Source organism: Panthera pardus, unplaced genomic scaffold (genome assembly GCF_024362965.1).
Source record: "Panthera pardus isolate Hobbes unplaced genomic scaffold, ASM2436296v1 HiC_scaffold_21, whole genome shotgun sequence".
Classification (NCBI taxonomy): domain Eukaryota; kingdom Metazoa; phylum Chordata; class Mammalia; order Carnivora; family Felidae; genus Panthera; species Panthera pardus.
Window position 1 is genome coordinate 15,671,557 of NW_026526777.1, and position 20,626 is coordinate 15,692,182.

Below are 20,626 nucleotides of genomic sequence, written 5' to 3' on the forward strand. Positions count from 1 at the left end.
TTTGCAAATGACATATCAGATAAAGGGTCAGTATCCAAAATCTATAAAGAACTTACCAAACTCAACACCCAAAACACAAATAATCCAGTGAAGAAATGGGCAAAAGACATGAATAGACACTTCTCCAAAGAAGACATCCAGATGGCCAACTGACACATGAAAAAATGCTCAACTCCCCCATAATCAGGGAAATACAAATCAAAACCACAATGAGATACCACCTTACACCTGTCAGAATGGCTAACATTAACAACTCAGGCAACAACAGATGTTGGTGAGGATGTGGAGAAAGAGGATCTCTTTTGCATTGTTGGTGACAATGCAAGCTGGTGCAGCCACTCTGGAAAACAGTATGGAGGTTCCTCAAAAAACTAAAAATAGAACTACCCTACCGCCCAGCAATTGCACTACTAGGCATTTATCCACAGGATACAGGTGTGCTGTTTCCAAGGGGCACATGCACCTCATGTTTATAGCAGCACTATCAACAATAGCCAAAGTATGGAAAGAGCCCAAATGTCCATCGGTGGATGAATGGATAAAGAAGAAGTGGTATATATATACAATGGAGTATTACTCGGCAATCAAAAAGAATGAAATCTTGCTATTTGCAACTACGTGGATGGAACTGGAGGGTATAATGCTAAGTGAAATTAGAGAAAGACAAAAATCATATGATTTCATTCATATGTGGACTTTAAGAGACAAAACAGATGAATGTAAGGGAAGGGAACAAAAATAATATAAAAACAGGGAGGGGGACAAAACAGAAGAGACTCATAAATATGGAGAACAAACTGAGGGTTACGGGAGGGGTTGTGGGAGGCGGGATGGGCTAAATGGGTAAGGAATCTACTCCTGAATCATTGTTGCACTATATGCTAACTAATTTGGATGTAAATGTAAAAAAATAAAAAATAAAACAAGTTATAATTTAAAAAAAGAGGAAATTACCACATACTACAAGATGGATGAACCTTGAGGACACTATGCTAACTAAAAGAAACCAGTCACAGAAAGACAAATACTGCATGATTCCACATATATGTGCAATCTAGAGTCATTAAACACATGGAGTCAGAAAGTAGAATGTGGTTACCAGGAGCGGAGCTCAGGAGGGGGAATGGAGAGTTGCTATTGAATGAATATAGTTTCAATTTTGCAAGATGAAAAAGTTCTAGAGATCTGTTATACAACAATGTGCATTTAGTTAACAGTCTGAACCATAATTTAAAAATAGTCAAGATGGAAAATTTTAAGTTCTGTGTTTTTTTTACCATAATTACAAAAATATGATGTAGAGAAGATATAATAAAATGCAGTAAACTTTTAAACCAGAGAAAGATTAAGGACTGTGTTAACTTAAAACAAACACAAATTCCAATTAATAATCACATAAAGATATATGTATAAAATATACATTTGTTAAACCAGAGTGAGATCATACTATCTGTCCTATCGTGCATCTTGCTTTCCTCACTTAACAACATGGCAGAGACATCTTTCCGTGGCAGTTAAGCATAGCCCAACTTCATTGTTTCGAAAGGCAGTATAGAATCCCACTGAATAAAACCACAGCTTATGTGACCCATCTTTTAGCGGTGGATATTTAAGATTTTGCTGTTACAAAAAAGGCTACTTGCCATTAATTGCCTTAGACTGCCAAGTAGTCCTTACACACTGGGTCTTTATCACTTGATTCACACCTAAGACTTTGCTTTCCTTCAAACAAGTACTACCGAATTCTAGTCCCATACCTGCAAAAATGGTGGTGTGGCAACTCCAGTCCTGTTTCTCTAAACGGAGCACTTGGCATCCACATTCCCTCTGGCAAAAGTGTTCTTGGGGCACCCGGGTGGCTCAGTTGGTTAAGCGTCCAACTCGTGATTTCGGTTCAGGTCGTGATCTCACAGTCCATGAGTTGGAGCCCCAAGTCAGGCTCTGCACTGATGGTGTGGAGCCCAGTAAGGATTCTCTCTCTCACCCTCTCTCTCTGACCCTTTAGAACTCTCTCTCTCCTTCTCTCTCAAAATAAATAAGCTTAAAAAAACAAACAAACATGTTCTTTGCAGGTTGCAAATTCAGGCAGGATTTTAAAACCTGAATTAGAGCTACTTTTAGGTGGATAAGAATCCTTTCATCTGTAGCACCCTGACTCTTCCTTTGTCAGACCATCAGCCATCAATGAGAAGTAGTATGAAGGATTACTGTCTAATAAATTTGGGACCTGTGTTGTGCAGATTACAATTGCATAATTAGAATTACGCTTTTGAGAGCTTCCAAATTCTCATGAGCCATATTCCTTTTCAGAAGCTTAGGCCTCAGAATTTGTAAATATGTTTTTTCCTCACACTTGAAATCCACCTTGCTAAAATCAGCATACATATCTGACTACACCAAACTTATTCCTCATTATTTAGCATAATGTTTAGTGACATTTGAAAATAATTAGAATATATGCTTTTATTAAGAAAATAGTAACTAGAAATATAGAATATGAAATTGTTCTCATTTATTTTTTAATGCTCAGGCTCCAGGCTCTGAGGTGACAGCACAGAGCCTGACGTGGGGCTCAAATTCGCAAACTGTGAGATCATGACCCAGGGTGAAGTTGAACACTTAACCAACTGAGCCATCCAGGCGCCCCTGCTTTATTATTAATATTTATAATTTCTTATGACTATCCACTATCTTGGACTTATGTAAATTTACTAAAACAGTTTCCCTGTTAGATTGTGACCCACATAAGGGCAGGGATATCCCTTGTTCTCTGTGTGCTTTGTTCCAGGTTCTAATTCCCCCAGTTGGCAGGGTGCCAGTCATGGGTAGGTGGGTATTAAATACCTGGGAAAGGAATGAATATTCACTGATGATAGGGACAATGATAACATGGCAATTGTGTGGACATGAGAAGTATATGCATGTGCAATCATATAATATGTGCAGATGCACATTTATAACATGTTTTTACAATTACGTAATATAGGTGAACTATTTCAAAGGCAGCAGAAAGGCATCTCCCTCTTGGTCTGTGGAAGACACAAAGACCCAGTCACTTGGCATAAGATTTTCTCAGCCTGGTGATTTGTCAAGATTGTAAAGAGAGATAGCACGTGAAGCCGGAATCTGCTGTGCATGCCTCAGTGGGAAAGGGGTAGATTGTTATTTCCCTCAGAGTTGAGTAATGTCAAGATGGGCATAGGAAAGAGAGCCGGGTATGCACTGGACTGGGTCTTGGGGACTTCTTGAGAAGAGGAACCTTTGAAAACATTTTCCTAATTCAGCCTTTTATATGGGGCTGGCTTTTTGAGATTTTATATACAGATATATGCGAAGACATATCTGTATCAGTAAGTGTCAACAGGAACAGAAACAATTTAGGGAGTTAATGATCTTTGCAGGTGTATACGTAGTGCCATGAAGACAATAGAACATTGTTGGAAGAATGTTTAGTTCAGTTTTTAAGCATATGTATGACGTCAGAAATGGGTAGAAGAGAAAAAGTTAGCTGTAGAACTTTTATACAGGATATAGGATATCCTATATCCTATATCCTATAGGATATAGTATCTATATCCTATATGCTATATATATAGATACTATATCCTATGTTGTCCTTCACATTGAGAGATGATAAGAAAGATGGGGCACCTGGGTGGCTCAGTTGGTTAAGCGCCTGACTTCGGCTCAGGTCATGATCTCACAGTTCGTGGGTTCGAGCCCCATAATGCGCTCTGTGCTGACAGCTCAGAGCTGGAGCCTGCTTCCTATTCTGTGTCTCCCTCTCTCTCTCTCGGCCCCTCCTCCACTCATGCTCTGTCTCACTCTCTCTAAAGTAATTAAACATTAAAAAAAAATTTAAGAGATAAGAAAGAAACTTTTATAATATATGTGTGTGAAGGTGTATGTGCAAATACTGATTCACCTATACAAAGAAAGAAGTATTTGATTTCCCAGCAATGCTAATAGTCATGGTAGTAGTAATAGCTGCCACTTGTAACCGTCTGTCAGGTACTTTAATACTCACAACTAGTCCATGAAATGGGTATTGCTATCCTACCATTCAGATGTGGAAACCCAGACTTATAAGCAATAATCACTCAAGACAACGGGTTAAGTAGGAATGTAATACAACACAAGGTGTGAATGACTCAAGTTCATGATTTTGTTCACTGTACTCTCCTGCCTCTGCTTTTTGCAAAACAAGCTCATAATTCAATATTCCATCAAGCCATGTGGGGAAAAAAAAAGTTTTTAGATACTTTTACTTGTTTGATGCCTTATTCTCAGTGCCAAATCTCAAAATTCTTAAGATCTCTGTTCTGATTTTTCTCTGGTTTTAAAGAAATAACTATTTTTTAAAACTTCTTCTTTTGAAATAACTTTATTTTTAAACAGCCAAAATGTGATTCTATTTTCTTTCCTGGAAATGCTCCGTTTTAATAGGAGAAATGGATTATAGAATTCAGTGAATCACTTAGGAAAACTGCTTGACAGTTTTGAGCAAACCTTGTGTAACTTTTATGAAACACCTCCAATCAGTTTGTCAGGTACAATCTCCCAAGCACAATCTTTTTTAGATTCCGTTGATTCCATTTTTAGGAGCGCATAACAGTAATAAGGCACGATTCCACAATGTGAAAGCTGTTCTCTCTTTTCCTTTTTAATTGAAGGATCAAGTATTCACACAGGGAGATATCTGCCACAATCAATCATCATCCGGACCTTGGGGGAAAACCCACGGTTGATATTCACATTGCCATGATGTACTGGAAAAAACAAACAAATATGTTTGGAGCATCTATATTCACTATACATGTTATTTTTATGACACACTAAAGCACTGTTGTTTAATTCTTATAGTAAACAGAATCCTTCAGTGTAAATAGAGATACCTTGTATTAAATTTACATTGTATTGTACTTGTATTGAATTTCCTTGGTTATATATGACAACCTATTGAGCACCCTAGGAAATACAATTTGACATAACATGATGAAGAGGCACAAAGATATATATCCCAGAGGATGTGCTTTATGGACAATTATGATTCAGCTTCCCTGTGAAAATTAAACACCTTAAAAATTCTACCATTGTGGAAAGCAAAAGGTGTAAACTTGAAACTGCTTACACGGGAGAGCCGATGGGAATTAACTATGCATTTTGTGGATTATCCACTGAAGAACTAAACGTGTACACCTGGGTTAGATAACCTGATCCCCCTTACCACATAGCATAATATTGTTGCATTTTGTTACAGCTATCTTACACATTATTAGCACAGGAGAATAAGCAAGAGAAAAGCCCGAAAAGCACAAAACAGGGAAATATCATAAAATACATTACCATAATTGTTTTAAGTTAGGTGTATATATCTTTGGACTCTCTGGTTCCGCTCTCCTCCCTTCCACTCAGTCCTGTAGCCTACAAGGCTGCCCTTTCCTCACCGCGTCAATGGGCTTCCTCTCTCTCAGGCTTCCTTTTGCTTTGTCCCTGGGAGGCAGCAGCAGCAAGAGACACAAGGCTGGGAGGAGAATGGAGTCTCAGAATTTAAAGACTTTGTTTCCATTCTTCCTGGTTCTGGGCTCCAGGGCCTTATTGCTCCACCAGAGACTCATAGTTCATGAGTTCAAGCCCCCCATCAGGCTCTGTGCTGACAGCATGGAGCCCGCTTGGGATTCTCTCTCTCTCTCTCTCTCTCTCTCTCTCTCTCTCTCTCTCTCTCTTTCTGCTCCTTTGCTGCTCATGTGTATGCACTCTCTCTCTCAAAATAAACAAATAAACATTAAAAAAAAACCTTTCTCAAACTTTTTTCTCAAACTCTCTAAAGGAAAAGTGAAACTCTTTTTTGCCTTGAAGGGGTTTTCCTGAGGATTGATAGCACTTGATTTTAAAACATGAATACCGTTAAATTTTCAGCATAAACTTGCTCTGACTTTCCAGTGTTTGCCTCTTCTTACCTTTCATGCTTCCCTACACAACAGTTTTTGTTTTGTATTTTAATTAAATGTTCTATTTTCAGATAGCTATAGATTCACATGCAGTTGTTAAGAAATTATGCAGAGAGATCTCATTGACCTTTGCCCACTTTTCCCGAAAGGCATCATCTTTCAAAAGCATAGTGCACTATCACAACTATGATTTTGTCACTGGTACAAAACAGAGGGGTGACTTTTTTTTCAACCCTCCAACTGACAGACAGAACCTCCTTTAGCCAGTAGCATAAGTTAGTAAGTTAGTTCTTTGGTAGCAGGCTTTTGTGAGTTTTTCACGGCTAACTTCACAGTCCATCTCAGAATGAGGTAGAGAGACCCTCTTCTTTTTTGACTCGTGACCTGTTACACCATACTGCAGTCTAATCCACCTCAGCCCTAAGTGTCATAAATTTGTTATATTAAAGAGGAAAAAGTATGTAAAACTGTTAAAGGTGTTTCTGTCTTAGAATTCCACACTGCTGCTTCCATGTGGTATTCCCACATCCCTGCCTCAGTTACAACTAGTTACTATATATTCAGGAAAAGGTGCCTTTAAAAATTATTTTTCTCTTTGTGAGATATTTAGCTGCCCTTCTTTACCCCACCTCCATGGTCTTCCCTACTCCAATCATTTGCAATTCATGCGACTCTAGATTAATTCTTCTAAATATGACGTTTATTTGCCCCTGGTCAGAACACCAAGATGTCCATGGTTCTCCTGTGCATCATAAAATCCCAAATCCTTGGGGGAGCATTCAAGGCCCAGACCTCCTTTTGAAGGCTTATTTTCTGTTAGATTTTAACCAGTTAACGACAATAACAACAAAACACTGATCTGTTCTGGATATCTTTACTGTACCTTGCGCTTTCTTGCTTCCAGGCATTGGTAAATGCCATGTTCCCACCAAGAACATCTTCCTGAGCTATGACCTTTTCACATTTCACCTTTTACAGAAGACCCATGGTAGACCCAGCTGTTTTGTACAGAAGGCCCAGCTACTCTAAAAAGCTTTTAGGACTCACTGTAGCCCAGTGATTGCCCCTGCTTGAAGTTCCTGTATGTCTACGCCATTTGTTGGGCATAACGTTTTTGTGGCACTTATCACTTTTATTCAACTCTTGAATTTTTGTTTAATTAGACCTGTGTTTAACCCTTTTCTTACTTCTATAAATCCAGATATTATTTCTTATCCTTTCTATCCCCCAAAGTACCAAGTATTGTACCTTTCAGGAATGGACTTCCGATACATGTATATTATTTTTCAGTTAGGCTCAACTGAGTTGCTTTTAGGGCCAGAATGTGTTCATCAGTTCTTAAATTGAGAGGAATTCCTAAATATTTTAGTAGAGAAAGTTAGGCTGCAAATGAAGAGGAACAGGGGCAGTAGGGGGATGAGATTGTCAGGTTCCAACCCTGATTTGATAATGATTTGTGTGACCTTGGGAAATAGCCTAAGACTCCCTTCCCTTAACTCTACAACAAGGCAAATAACACTTCTTATTTCTTGGTGTTGTTAATGGAAATAATTCACATAAAGCATATAGCCTATTGTCTGATTCAAAGTAAGTGTTCAGTATATTTTTAAGTAATAAGGTGTTTTATAATTTCAAAAACACTTACACAGCATTTTAAGAACCTGGCATTTTAGTTTTCCCAAAGCTACTCATCTGTGTCGTGTATTCTACTCAAAGAAGTGTCTCCTTAGGCTTCACTTAAAATTTCCACTGGATTATATTCATTAGTTATTGTAATACACCTTGGGAATCTGAAGTCAATGCAAATTGTTGTCTTAGTGCATATTTTATACTTATTATTTACTAAATGTATGTTTTTAGAACTGAATCATACAATATTTCATATAATACTAATTTTATTTACATCAAAAAGTCTACTAATGAGGACAAGTGATGACATCTGCCTGCATATCTTGGTAAGAAATGGATTGTTATTTTCAAATTGCATCTCTTATTGTCTACGAATTTACCAGGAAGTTTGGCTGTATGTTCTTAACTCAGGAATTTAGAGTTAATGGCCTTACCCAAACCAGATCAAAGGAAATGCACTTGTCTCAGGCTCCTTTGTGTGGCAAATGTAGACACCAGCTCTAAATCATATGGTATCCCACTTTGGCCTGACCTTGAGATATGGTGATTAGCTGGTGAGACCTGGATGCTAGGGCAGAAAACCCAGAGAGACCAGCATTACAGGTCTGTTCCACCCTCGCAACATGTTTACATTGATCCCAGCTTCCTGATCTTGGGGTGGGAAACTCTCATCTTCCTAGTACGCAGAGAAGGCCTGATTGATCACTGATTACATGGGGCATGTTCAGATATGTGTTCTGAAAAATGGCCCTCTGTCTGCAGTGCGAAGAATGAACTGTACGGGAGCATGAATAATGCATCAGAACTTGTAGGTGGCTATTATTTTCAGGTATGCGATGATGGTAGACTGGACTCCGTGGCCGTGGGCATGGAGATAGGTGAAGACCAATTGGGAATGTACAGTCTATAAGTCTCAGTAATGGCGTTGGTATGGTTGGGGAGGGAGAGGAAAGTCTCCAATATGACTTAAAGGTTAGACTATCCTCACCCAGTGTATACTTGGATTCTACAATTTGGATCTACAATTGATTTTTTTAACTCTTTCTACAAATGCTGTCAAATAGTGGTTACATACAGAATAGTGGGTAACTCAGTATTGTGTGTGTGTGTGTGTGTGTGTGTGTGTGTGTGTGTGTGATCTCACCTGCACGCAAGATGGACTTCAGTCTTACCCACCTCTCAAGGTGATGCATCCTAGATACTAAAAAGTTTCTGAGCAGTTGAATTAACTGTCACAAATCTCACTTAATTTTATTCTCAGCTCATTTTCCATGTACTCATCTTACTCTAAGCCCTTCTTTTAGTAACTGTCTATTATTTCTTTATCCATAGTTCCAGATGTCATGGTTATCTAGTTTCTTAGCATAGCTTGCTAGGGGTTGGCTTGCTCGAGTCAGGTAGACAAAACAAAGAAGAAATTTTTGAGAGACTGTCAGTGAGGGAGGAAGGAGGAGGAACTCAAAAAGCAGGCACAAGAATGGATTAAGTACAGCCACAGAGTGATGTGAAGGGTGAAACCTAAGTAAGTACCCCGTATCTCATCAGTCCCTGAGGGTGTTACTGAATTAGAGAATATAGTCTTTGATGTCCATAATGCACAGATGGAGTCGTCACAAGATGATTCAATTATATTCATTATAGTCTGTGTGGGAACACAGGTAAGTACTGTGGAGTCCTTGCTAGAAAGATTTCCTTTAAAAATGGTTAAGATTCTTAAAGTTTGTACTTAAGGAATGAGATTTAGTTATAAAAAAATTAACTTCTATGAAATATGTCATTTCCCAATAGGTCAGATAAATGAGATATTATGCACATAATCCTAGCATAAAAGAAATTCCCTGTTCCCCAATTATGTAAGAAAACGGAAATATTGATTTGGGTACTTTCTATCTCATTGTTGAGAAGCAGGTCAAGCAGATAGCATTTCAAGGGTCTCACAATTTCTTTAAGAGCTTCTGCAACACATTATTTGCACAGAAGATTTTTGTGGTGAGGATTAAGTGATTGCTTAGCAGAGCGCCTGGCCCGTCATAATTTCTTATCATTATTATTACTGTGATTTTATCCATTTTTCTTCTCTTAAATTTTCTGTGTCTGGCTTTACACTATATATCTTACATTTCTTAGTTTTGATTCACTTGTGCTTTTGTGTGTCAAGTATTAAATGGCAGTAAATTGAATACTCTCTGTAAGGATTCTCAGAGTTCTCACAGACAGTCATACTAGAATAAAGGAAAACAGATGTTGGCAGCTGTACTTTTTCTTGTGTAGCCATAGGGCTCGCATACAAAGTTATCCTCAGAAGGGAAAAGGAGCCAGAGCAGTAGCTTTATTTCAAAAGTATTAGCTCATTTAAATATAAACAACTTTAATCCTAAAGGATGTACTGACCAAGATCTACCTAGTAAAACAGAAAATGTGCTAGAAATAAGACTTTATTTATTTATTTATGTTCATTTATTTTGAGAGAGAGAGAGATAGCACAAGTAGGGGAGAGGCAGAGAGAGGGAGAAAGAGAATCCCAAGCAGGCTCTGCACCACAGGGCACTGTAGGTGCAAAGCCTGATGCAGGGCTCGAACTCACGAATCATGAGACCATGACCTGAGCCGGAACCAAGAGTCAGGTGCTTAACTGACTGAGCCACCCAGGCACCTCAAGACAGACTATATTTAATATAAGGAATTGGTTACAAATGCGTTGGAAAGGCTGTAGAAGCAAAACAGGTGATTTGCAGAGAGCTGCTAACTTCTCCGGTCTTCTGGCTTCCAAGTCTGCCTCAGCAACTGCTAGCCGCAGGATTTGCTGACTTGATGCTTGAACCCACAAGAGGCGCTGCCCCAGCCTGAGCTCCAGTGCCAGCCAGAGTCCACTACTGAAGAAGCTGGAAATGCAGAAGAGACATATCTGCTGCCTAGACTGCTTGAGGCCACAGCTGCTTTGCCCCTCTGCTGACCTCATAATAGTCAGCGAAAGCCTCAGCTCTCGGAACTGGAAGCTGGACAGTTTCTTTCGTCCTGTTCCTGCCCTCCTTGCAGTGCCTCCCATTGTGAAATCAAGGAGGAAGCCAACAAACAAGATGGCCGCAAATGTAGAGCATGGGCTCTTAGGCTTAGCATACAGAGCAGACCGTAGATGTGGGGATGTAGGTAGATGAATTCGATGAATAACCAGCTTAGTCAGCACCCGTACACATTCCTCTTCCTTCCATTACCTTCTGTGACCAGCAGTAATCACTACATGCTTCTGCCTGACATCCTACTGTGCTTTGTACAATGCAAATGCTCTCACCCTCTGTCACCATATTCCCATCTGGGTAGTGTGAATTCCCCCTTGAATTTAGACACAGCCCTCCTGGATTGTCTGCAACTTAAAAACTAAGATAGAATGAATACCCACTAACTTTCTTTATATAAATCAGTAGGGAAAAGGAGGAGAAAAAATTCATTATTACGTACAAATCTTTATGTAATATGCAAAAATAAGGCATAGTAACACCTACAGTTCTCACTTCCATAACTAGCATAAGGTCACAGTTGATATTTATGACTTCTTCCCTTTGCCCTCGGCCAGTAGCTCATCTGTTTAGGATTTTTGACCTAGTAAGGCAACCTGAACCTTCATTACTAAAAGGTTTACATGCTTAGTGTCAGTGTGCAGCAGGAAGCTAATTTCTATGTACTATTTTTTTTTTCTTGCCTGTTGAGGTAGTTGCATGAGGGTCCCAAATTGCCAGGTAATGTTCTCAGTTTCCAATTTAGTGGTATCTAAATTGCAGCCCGCAACATAGTATTCCTCTTTGTGGCTAGAGAAAGCAAAAATATTTTCTGTAGGTTATTAAGTGTAATAGTGAGAGGAAACACTCTGAGGACCTTCTCTTGATTTTCATTTTTATATTTCTCACTAAAGAAAAGCCAGCATCAAATACTGACCCCCTAGTTAAAATCAGATGCAGCATCCTGTAGGAACCACCCCTCCCCCAAATCCACAGGCATTATCACCCAGCCTAGGCTATAATGTAGGTCTCAGTAGGCTGTTCCAGCAATATCTTAGGGTACAGGTTGATGGTGTATATTGTAAGATTAGTAACTTTTATGGTGTTAGCTCACACCTTACTTCTCTTGTTATAAACTGATTTTCATATCAAAAGCAAAGTTATGAAGGATAGCCCAACAATGAGTGCAGCATTCTAGAAATTTGTAGATGATGGTGCTGCCGAACATCGTGAGCAGGTTTGTGAAGTGAGCAATTTCCTCCCAGGAGAATGGGACGGACACTGGTGAAAAGCTCCTGGTGTCATGGTCCCACCAGTAATGCTTTCCCTGATGTGTTGATGGGTGAAGGTTTGATCATCCTTCAGGACATTAATGAGACCAAATCTGGTGTTCCTAGTCTAAGATTGAGGCATCCTGGAAGCCAGCTTAATTCTTTGGAACCTTGACTTTACTAGAATCTTTTGTTTCAAAACTCATTCCTTCTCCAAATCTTCTATCTTGGAGCTATTTTTTAATATCATCTTTTTACCAAGTCTCCTTTCATATTTCAGGTAGCTAGGTATCTGTCTTTCCTGTAGCCTTACATTTTCCCTCTATATTGGATGCTGATACTTTTACTGTGCTGCATGTTCATTAATGTATTAATTCAATCAATAGATATTAAGTGCCTACTATGTTTTTGGCATGGTGCTGAGGTCTAGAAATACACAGGTGAGGAAGAGTCAAGATTGCTTTCAGGATCCTATAGTCAAGCAATTAAATACCACTGTGAAATTAATTTTACTTTGAAAGAGGTTCTGATTTGGGCACGTAAGCAAAATTTTGTTTCTCATAGTATAATGCTTCATCAGTTTGGGGATTCTGTAATTCCAGTGAACATAGATTCCTATCTTCCTTTAAAATGCAAATATGTTGATTGAATAATTCAAATAATTATATTCAATAACCATGTAATTTCTTATATCTCTACTAGTTGATTTCATGAAAAGACACATAACTTTCCTTCTGATATAAATTTAATTGATCATTACAAACAGCAAATCATAGTTTCTCCAAAACATTCATGATTGTCCCATGAATGGAATTTGTGCAATTTGTGCCTGGCTTTTATGTTTAGGTTATGAAATATTGTAGTTGAGGGCATGGGTTCTGGAGCCAGACTTCCTGACCAGATTCAAATCCTGACTCCACCACTTGCCAGTTACATGACTTTGAGCAAGTTACTTAATAGGTCTGTGTCTGGATTTCCTCATCTATAAAATGGTGATGATAATAACACTGCCTCTCTTCTGGTAATGCTGCTAGGAGAGGGTCAAAAAGGAGTTTATATACAACAGGTGCTTAGAACAGTGCTTGACATATCCTGAGTAATGTACAATGCGTTAACAAATAAGGTCATTTGACTTCTAGAGCATATCGATTAAGGATATCATTTTAGAAAGCAATAAAAATTCTAAATGTACTTAATCTATTCATATTTGATCTGGAACGCAGACGGTAGTAGCTAACATGATGTGATAGGAAGAGTCCATACTGGGACTCTTAGGTCCTATTTCTGTCTCTCTACTAATCAGCTTAACAGTTTGATATTTAAGGGTTTAATACCTGTCTTATCCTTCCGAAAGAGACAGGGTTTAGACCAGGGAAAATACCAGATACCGTAGTTTAGTAATTCCATGAAATTAGAAATCCCATCAGTAAGTGCTTGCTTTCTTAAGACATTCTTTGCTGTTGTCTCGTAAGTCACACTAAAAGCCAATTATTGTCTTCCCAGGTGTTATCACAAGCTATGGACTATATCTAGATGGTATATTAATTCACAATTCCTCAGAACTCAGCTGTCATGCTTATGGATTTGCTCCTTGGAGCTTACATTCCTTCAGAGTCCAAGCATGCACGGCCAAAGGTTGTGCTCTGGGCCCACTGGTGAGTATGTGCATTTACATTCTGGGAATGTACCGAATGTCAGATGACAGGGAATATCAAGGAAGAAGTAAGTGGTGGTGACTCACTCCCTGCACAGCTAGGCTTTCAAGCAGGATAGGAGATGTTCTTTTTATAAAATTTTACTTAAGAGTTAGTAAGAAAGAGTTTATATTCAACATAAATTTCAAGACCGCCCATAGGTCTAGTGAAGGACAAAATCTATATCTCACTGACATTTTTAAAGGCAAGTTGGCCACTTTAGCAGAAATACATACAATTTTGTTTAATTGGGTGACTTATTTTGAGTAGATGTTTTTCTCTTTAATAATGGCCTCAACAGCTAAGTAAGTTATGAGTAAAAAGTAAAAATAATTAAAAGTCCATAATTGCCAAAATATGGCAACATTACCGCCCAGCAAGTAGGTCAATCAATTAAAAGGTTGAGCTTGCCTCATCTCTTAGAATCAAATATATTTATATCATTAATGTGATATAGTTTCAAAGAACAGTATTTAAAATTGCATTGATATTAGCTTTTGATATCCACATTTCAGAAATCTATAGTGTATATCTATATTTCATTAGCAGTTAAGAGATTGACAAATTGTGCTCTTTATTTTTTATATAATTTTTAAAACTCAATAGTACATAATTGTCATAGACTAGCATGACATTCTTTAGGTTCAAAACATCCCATTTTATGTTTTGTGCATTTTCCTTAATTAGATTTAGCTTCTTTTAAGGGAAATGCTCATTACTTTTAGATATTTTTTGGCAATGTTTGCTAATGCTCTATCATTTTAATGCACTCTGTCTTCATTGAAGAGTGTATTATATAAATATTACCTTGAAAAACAGCTCTACAGTTTAATTTTGGCTTCCTTATTTTTGATCACACCTCCCATTTCGTTGCAAAGATTGGTTGCCTTCCAAACTGCTAACATCATCTATCGGTGGAGCTGAGCTGTAGTCTTTATTGCCATTAAGTATTTTATAGCTCAGACCCTCTGATGGTTACTTACTCTTAAAAGCAGGAATGGCAATAGGCCAGCTTTTCTACTCCATTCAAAAGAAAAGAAAAAGAAACATGAGCACACTTCACATGAGCTCGAAATCTAGACTTTTTCAAAAATACAAACTGCAAATTGGTTCTGGCTACTGAATTGGCTCCCACACTGTCCCTTGATGTTCTGGCAACTTTAAACAAGGGGGACATGGTTATTGATCTGCATCCGGTGCAGGTAAGACAGTAGGCGATGTTAACCTTAAGAAATCAAATGCCACAATGCCCTGATGAGAAGGTGGAAAACAGAATTGGATTGTAAAACCTGCTCTGCCATGGCCTCAGACATTCCAGACTCAGTCCTGGGGTAAAGCGCAGCTATTTTCTCCTCTTGGTACTTTTTTTTTTATCATATGCTCAGTATGCAAATGCTTTTCCCAAGTCAATGATCCATCTCTAATCACTGGGACTGAACAGCGTCTTTATTTAGAACAAGTCAACTATATGCTGCCAGGAAGTTAAAACCTATGGTCTTCGAGTGATTTCTAAAATATTTTTGTACCAGTTACAGTACATACTGTACCCTGAAGAGATTACATACATGAATATTCCAAATCTCCCTGGATATCTACCACAATCGTGAAGGATAATACAGATTCAGATACGTACATCACTTAAGGGTATTCTTTATCTCAAGCCCAATGTTATAACAAATGTTTTGTTGAAATAAAAAAAAAAGTCATGGTTTCTATTTTTAAATCTTTTGCTGGAAGAAATTGACAAATTAAGTTTTGAGAATCAAACTTTTGCTCACCTCACAGCATTTTTAAATGATAATTCTTGGATTTTAGAAAGAGAAGCCTGTTTATTTTGCATCTTTTATATATTTATTATCATTGTTTTTCATGCATGCAGGGAATACTATTCTCTGTTTTTGGTGACAGATATGCTCTGGTCCTGAACGTAGTATGGGTCACCCTCAAAATCGGCAAGTTGATATAATAAAGGGAAAAAATTGTAAAAAGGACAAAGTCTATAAAATAGAATACTTAAAAAATAAAAATGCATACATATATCCCGTATTTCTACCATTTTAATGCAATATTAGCTCAATGTGTTTTGTTTTTAGCCTAAGTTTGTGACCTGTTGTTTGTGATTAAGAATGAACTGCTCTATACCCATCTTCAAGTTCAGTTCTCATTCATTTACACGTGTATTTGGCTCTTCAAGAAATCAGTGTTAAAAACAATTTATAATGCTTTTGATCCTACTTTTAAGATGCTAATAGGCATTGTCAAATTTAATCCACTAATTGGGGTTTTATTAATGTTGGAGATAATGAAAAATTAACAGAAAATGCAACAGAGAATTACTTTTTAAAAGGTTTCTCTGCTTTCAATGATATTGTTGAATTAGATTAGAGAGAAACACTTCACGTTTTGTGTCTCTATAATAAGATGCATTGAATTTGTCCGTAGGATAATCACTTGGCTTTTTTTTTTTTCTTTTTTTCCCCACTTAGCCAACGTTAGACAACCCTAGTGGAGTCTAAGATTGGGAATTTTATGACTGTGTCTGGCCTTGGAACATTCATTGGATTCAATTCTCCAAGGACCCTTTTAAGGATGAAATGTGAAACTATAGGTCACTGCAGTGTGATACGGTTAAAAAGCTGCTTTGGTTTCTTGATGATAGTATATTTCTACACATAAACACACCTAAACGAACGTACACACATACTCACCTTTTCACATTTATTTTTTTTTTTTTAATTTTTTTTTTCAACGTTTTTTTATTTATTTTTGGGACAGAGAGAGACACAGCATGAGCGGGGGAGGGGCAGAGAGAGAGGGAGACACAGAATCGGAAACAGGCTCCAGGCTCCGAGCCATCAGCCCAGAGCCTGACGCGGGGCTCGAACTCACGGACTCACGGACCGCAAGATCGTGACCTGGCTGAAGTCGGACGCTTAACCGACTGCGCCACCCAGGCGCCCCTTCACATTTATTTTTCACAAAGAAACAAATTAGTTATTTAGGACATTTAAATCTTAATGGCAATATGCAATTCACAAGAAAATCCTATATGGGAAATCTACCCTAAACCTGCTATTATTCCCTGTGCCTCCTTGGGAAACATACTTCTACGAAACCTCAGAATTTTCAACTATTACAACAGGTGAAAAAAAAGCACCCACTTTAAAAGGGATTGCTGTAAAATTTTAAATGAAATATTTACACAACGATTTCTGGTACATGGTAAGAGTTTTATTAAGGATGAAAATTTTATTAAAATGTTTGTATGTTTTCATTGCGCATTTGTTCTCAAAAAAATTTTTATTTTCTGTGTCAAGGGAGGTTTCCAGGTAAAAGCCAAGCTGGCCTTCCACTATATCTTTTCCTTCACATTCTTTTTTAAGGCAAGGTAGATAAATAGTAGGTAATTTTTTTTTTAAAGATTGAGTCAAAGCAAAATAGTACAATTGCCAAATTTAATGTAGCATAAAAACTGAGGTATTTATCCAGATACTTAAGGAAAATTTTAAAATATATCATTTTGAATTAACCAGATATTTGAGGATAATAATATAATTATCTGGAATTGCCCTTAATTCTTCAACTTTTGAATCTCATTTTACTTGGAACCCTTTTAAAATCATTTTCTATGCAATAATTTGAATTATATACATAGACATAATGAAAGCAATTGCATTGTTATGAAATATTAAAATGATGAATTGATATTTTTCCAGTCAAGTTTCTTTACCATTTTTTGTACCTAGCTATTAGACTAAAAAAAAAAAAATAATAATGAGTAGGAGTTATAGATCTAAAGAACCTCATAGCCTTTCTCAGATGAAAATAAAACATGTCGTGACCTCATACTTATTAAAAATTAACACTCTGTCTTTTTCACATTTATTTTCATAATTGGGAAAGTGTATTCGCCCTAACAAATGAAGGTTTCATAATTGAGAATATTTGCCTGCCTAAGGATTTCGTGTTTGATCACCTTCTTGTGAGGCATGAGCCTGTACTTTAAGAATAAGGTCAAAATTATCAACATATTCAATAAACCTTAAAAGGTCAAACATTTATGAGTGATGCTTATGAGGTTGTGGTGATTAGTTAACAAATTTAAGCCAGTTCTTAGAAGAGGCCAATGTATTCTGAATCCCTTTCTAATTTCTTGCCACTTTCATCATCCTCTGGTCACCTAGTCATTTTCTCGATTTAGCTACTAAAATCTTCCTGGCCCCTGTGCAGTTAGGGATTACATTTTATTTCAAAGTTCTTCTCTTTAAGTCATCTTTTGCTCTTTTCTGTATAGGTTTCTTAACACTATATTAATGAAATTTTCAACTTTTTTTTGTGGTTATATCTTAGGGATGGAATCACTCAGGCACATTTATTTCTTGATGTCTGGCATGATACCATCTTTAAGTATCTGGTAGCAACACAGCTCAGAGAACTCTGTGTGTGTGTGTGTGTGTGTGTGTGTGCGTGTTCATGTGCGCGCACGTGCGGGAGTATGCGTGCATACCGTTGGAAGTTGGAATGGCCTTTGGCAAAGCCCAGAAGTCTACCACTCCAGTCAAGAACCTATGAAAATAGACCTCATGCATTCTTCTCTTTTGCAATAGCATAAAAATTGTTTCTAAGCGGTCCTAGAAGTAGTCTATGGATACGCACGGCTATCAGTGCAATCACAGTGTGAGCTGATCCTCATATTCTGAAAACATTCACAAACAACTGCCTTGGTCAGGAGCTCAAATTCTAAGCTTTAACAGCAGGAGGAAGAAAACATGAGGTATGCTTTGATCCTGCTGACAAAATGAAGTATTCATACAAGATGCTACTGTCAAAATAGTTTACTTCACAGGAGAAGAGATTCTTTGAAGAAATATGCTCAAAGTGAAGCATGCACTTATTTTATTTGCAAACAAAAATAAATCTTTTTATACTCACAGGTGGAAAATCGAACTCTAGAAGCTCCTCCTGACGGAACAGTAAATGTGTTTGTCAAAACAGAGGGATCCCGGAAAGCCCACGTCAGATGGGAGGCACCTTTTCACCCTAATGGACATTTAACATACTCAGTCCTTTTCACTGGGGTTTTCTATGCAGATCAAGGTAACTTGTTTATCATTTTTTTAATTTTTATCTATTTTTTTATTTTATATATAGAGAGAGATTAAAAGCGAGCTGGGAAAGGAGCAGAGGGAGGGAGGGAGAGAGAGAGACAGAGAGAGAGAGAGAGAGAGAGAGAGAGAGAATCCCAAGCAAGTTCCATGGTTCCTTGTTCAGTGTGGAGTCTGAGTTGGGTCTCGATCTCACAACCCTGGAATCACCACCTGAACCAAATCCAGTGTCGGATACTCAACCGACTGAGCACCCCCCTACCGACTCGGGTGCCTCCAATTTTTAAACTGTAATATGAGTAGAAAACAATTTATTTTCTTTTGACATCTTTCTTTTAGATACAGATTTTAATTTCCGTATTTTCCTTAAAAATAGCCTATATTGATGAGTTAGGGCAGAGTTCTCATTGTGTGGTCTCCAGAGCAGCAGTGACAGCTTCATCTTGTAAACTGTAGGATGGGCAAATTCTCAAGCCCCCAACCCAATCTACTGATTCAGGAACCCTGGAGGTGGGGCCCAGCACTCTGTTTTAACAAACACTTTGGGTGATTCTGATGCATACTTAAACTGGAGAAAGACCAGTGTACTTTACATTCTATATCTGTTCCCCTTGCTTAATAAATGAAAACCTAACACATTATTTAGGCAGAGAGTTGAACATTAAGTCTGCAGTCCATTTTAAATAAATGATTTTTTGTGACTATTTTGCCATTTCTAAACTATGTTGGTATATGTTCCAGGATATTAATTGGACATAGATTAGACAGCATTGGGCTCCTTGAAAGTAATATCAAAAACTGTTTTTTTTTTTTTTACTTTGACTTTTGGCACTGTACCATATACTTTATTAAATATCAGGATTTAGATTGATTTTTAGAACATCATTACAAAACGGAAATAACAGCCTTGAAACTTGTAATAGAAGTACATTTGCAAATGCCTAAAACAATTGCTCTGTTTAGCTATGCATTTTGTTAGCACTTTTCATAGTAATAACCTTACTTCTGATAAAGATTGTTCTGCTTAGCAGAAGCAATCGATGTATCTTTCTTGACTTTACCATGTTTAGACAAAACTTGTAAGAGGATAAATCTTGAAACCTCACATTTTTCCAGATCAGACACTATGCTTATCAAACATGGTGCAATATGGTTGTGAAACATTCCTTCTCTCTTAGGTCGCCTTGTCTTCTGAGTCTGTCTTACTTATTTGTATCAATAAGTTAGGTTAGGTGTGGTTAGGTAGGAGTTTATTTTAAGCAACCCCTTATCATAGAAAAACACAGGTGTATATTCTGCTGGAAACTTAAATTTTATTTTTTAAGTGTTTGCTTTTATAATTTTCAGAAGCGGCCGTACTATTTTTGAAAGGAGTTATTTTCAGCGTTTCTTTTTAAATTGGTAACCAATATGCAATAATGTGGCTATAATCACATACACTGTTAACAAAATGATGTTCCCCAGGCTCTAAGGCCGTTTGTTTCTGAACTGTTTGTAGCTATTTGCAGGGCTTAATCATACCCTCAATGTGTAAAACAAGTAAGGAAAGACTTTTCTGAACGTGAAGACTGTTGTAATTTGCGTACTGTGTTGGCAAGCAAATGCGCAGCGAGTTGAGTGAAAGAGTTTGAGCTTATCACCTCAAAAGATTGGTGTGTCCCTCTTTTATGCAATCAGGGCTTTGATGTATTCTGCTGTGAAGCACTTGTAAGATTATGAGGTGAAGGAGTGATGATCGATTTGAAAAAAAGAAGCAACATTTAGGCCGGACCCATGACAGCCCAGCTATTTTCTCCAAGGCAGCTGGGTGAATAATGCAAGAGCCATATTCCCCCTTGTGTTTAATCTTGCATTGTTTTTGCAGAGAAAATTTCTGCTTGCCTTCTAAGTCATGTCATCTTCGGTTGTCATCCCGTCTCTCAAACCATCAAAACGGTATTAAATGTTGCAAAGCTGCGCAGCAAGAGAACTTTCAAAAGTCAG

At 37.7% G+C, this 20,626-nt stretch overlaps 1 protein-coding gene across 3 annotated transcripts in view; it reads left to right on the forward strand.

Moving 5' to 3' along the window:
* Positions 1-20,626, forward strand: part of USH2A (usherin) — a 739,062-nt gene that overhangs the window by 397,352 nt on the left and 321,084 nt on the right. For all 3 annotated transcript variants that reach the window (XM_019465619.2, XM_053908979.1, XM_053908980.1), the window contains exons 36-37: positions 13,348-13,499; positions 18,473-18,635. In XM_019465619.2, coding sequence (XP_019321164.2) covers positions 13,348-13,499; positions 18,473-18,635 — 315 coding nt within the window. The remainder of the gene's footprint in view (positions 1-13,347; positions 13,500-18,472; positions 18,636-20,626) is intronic.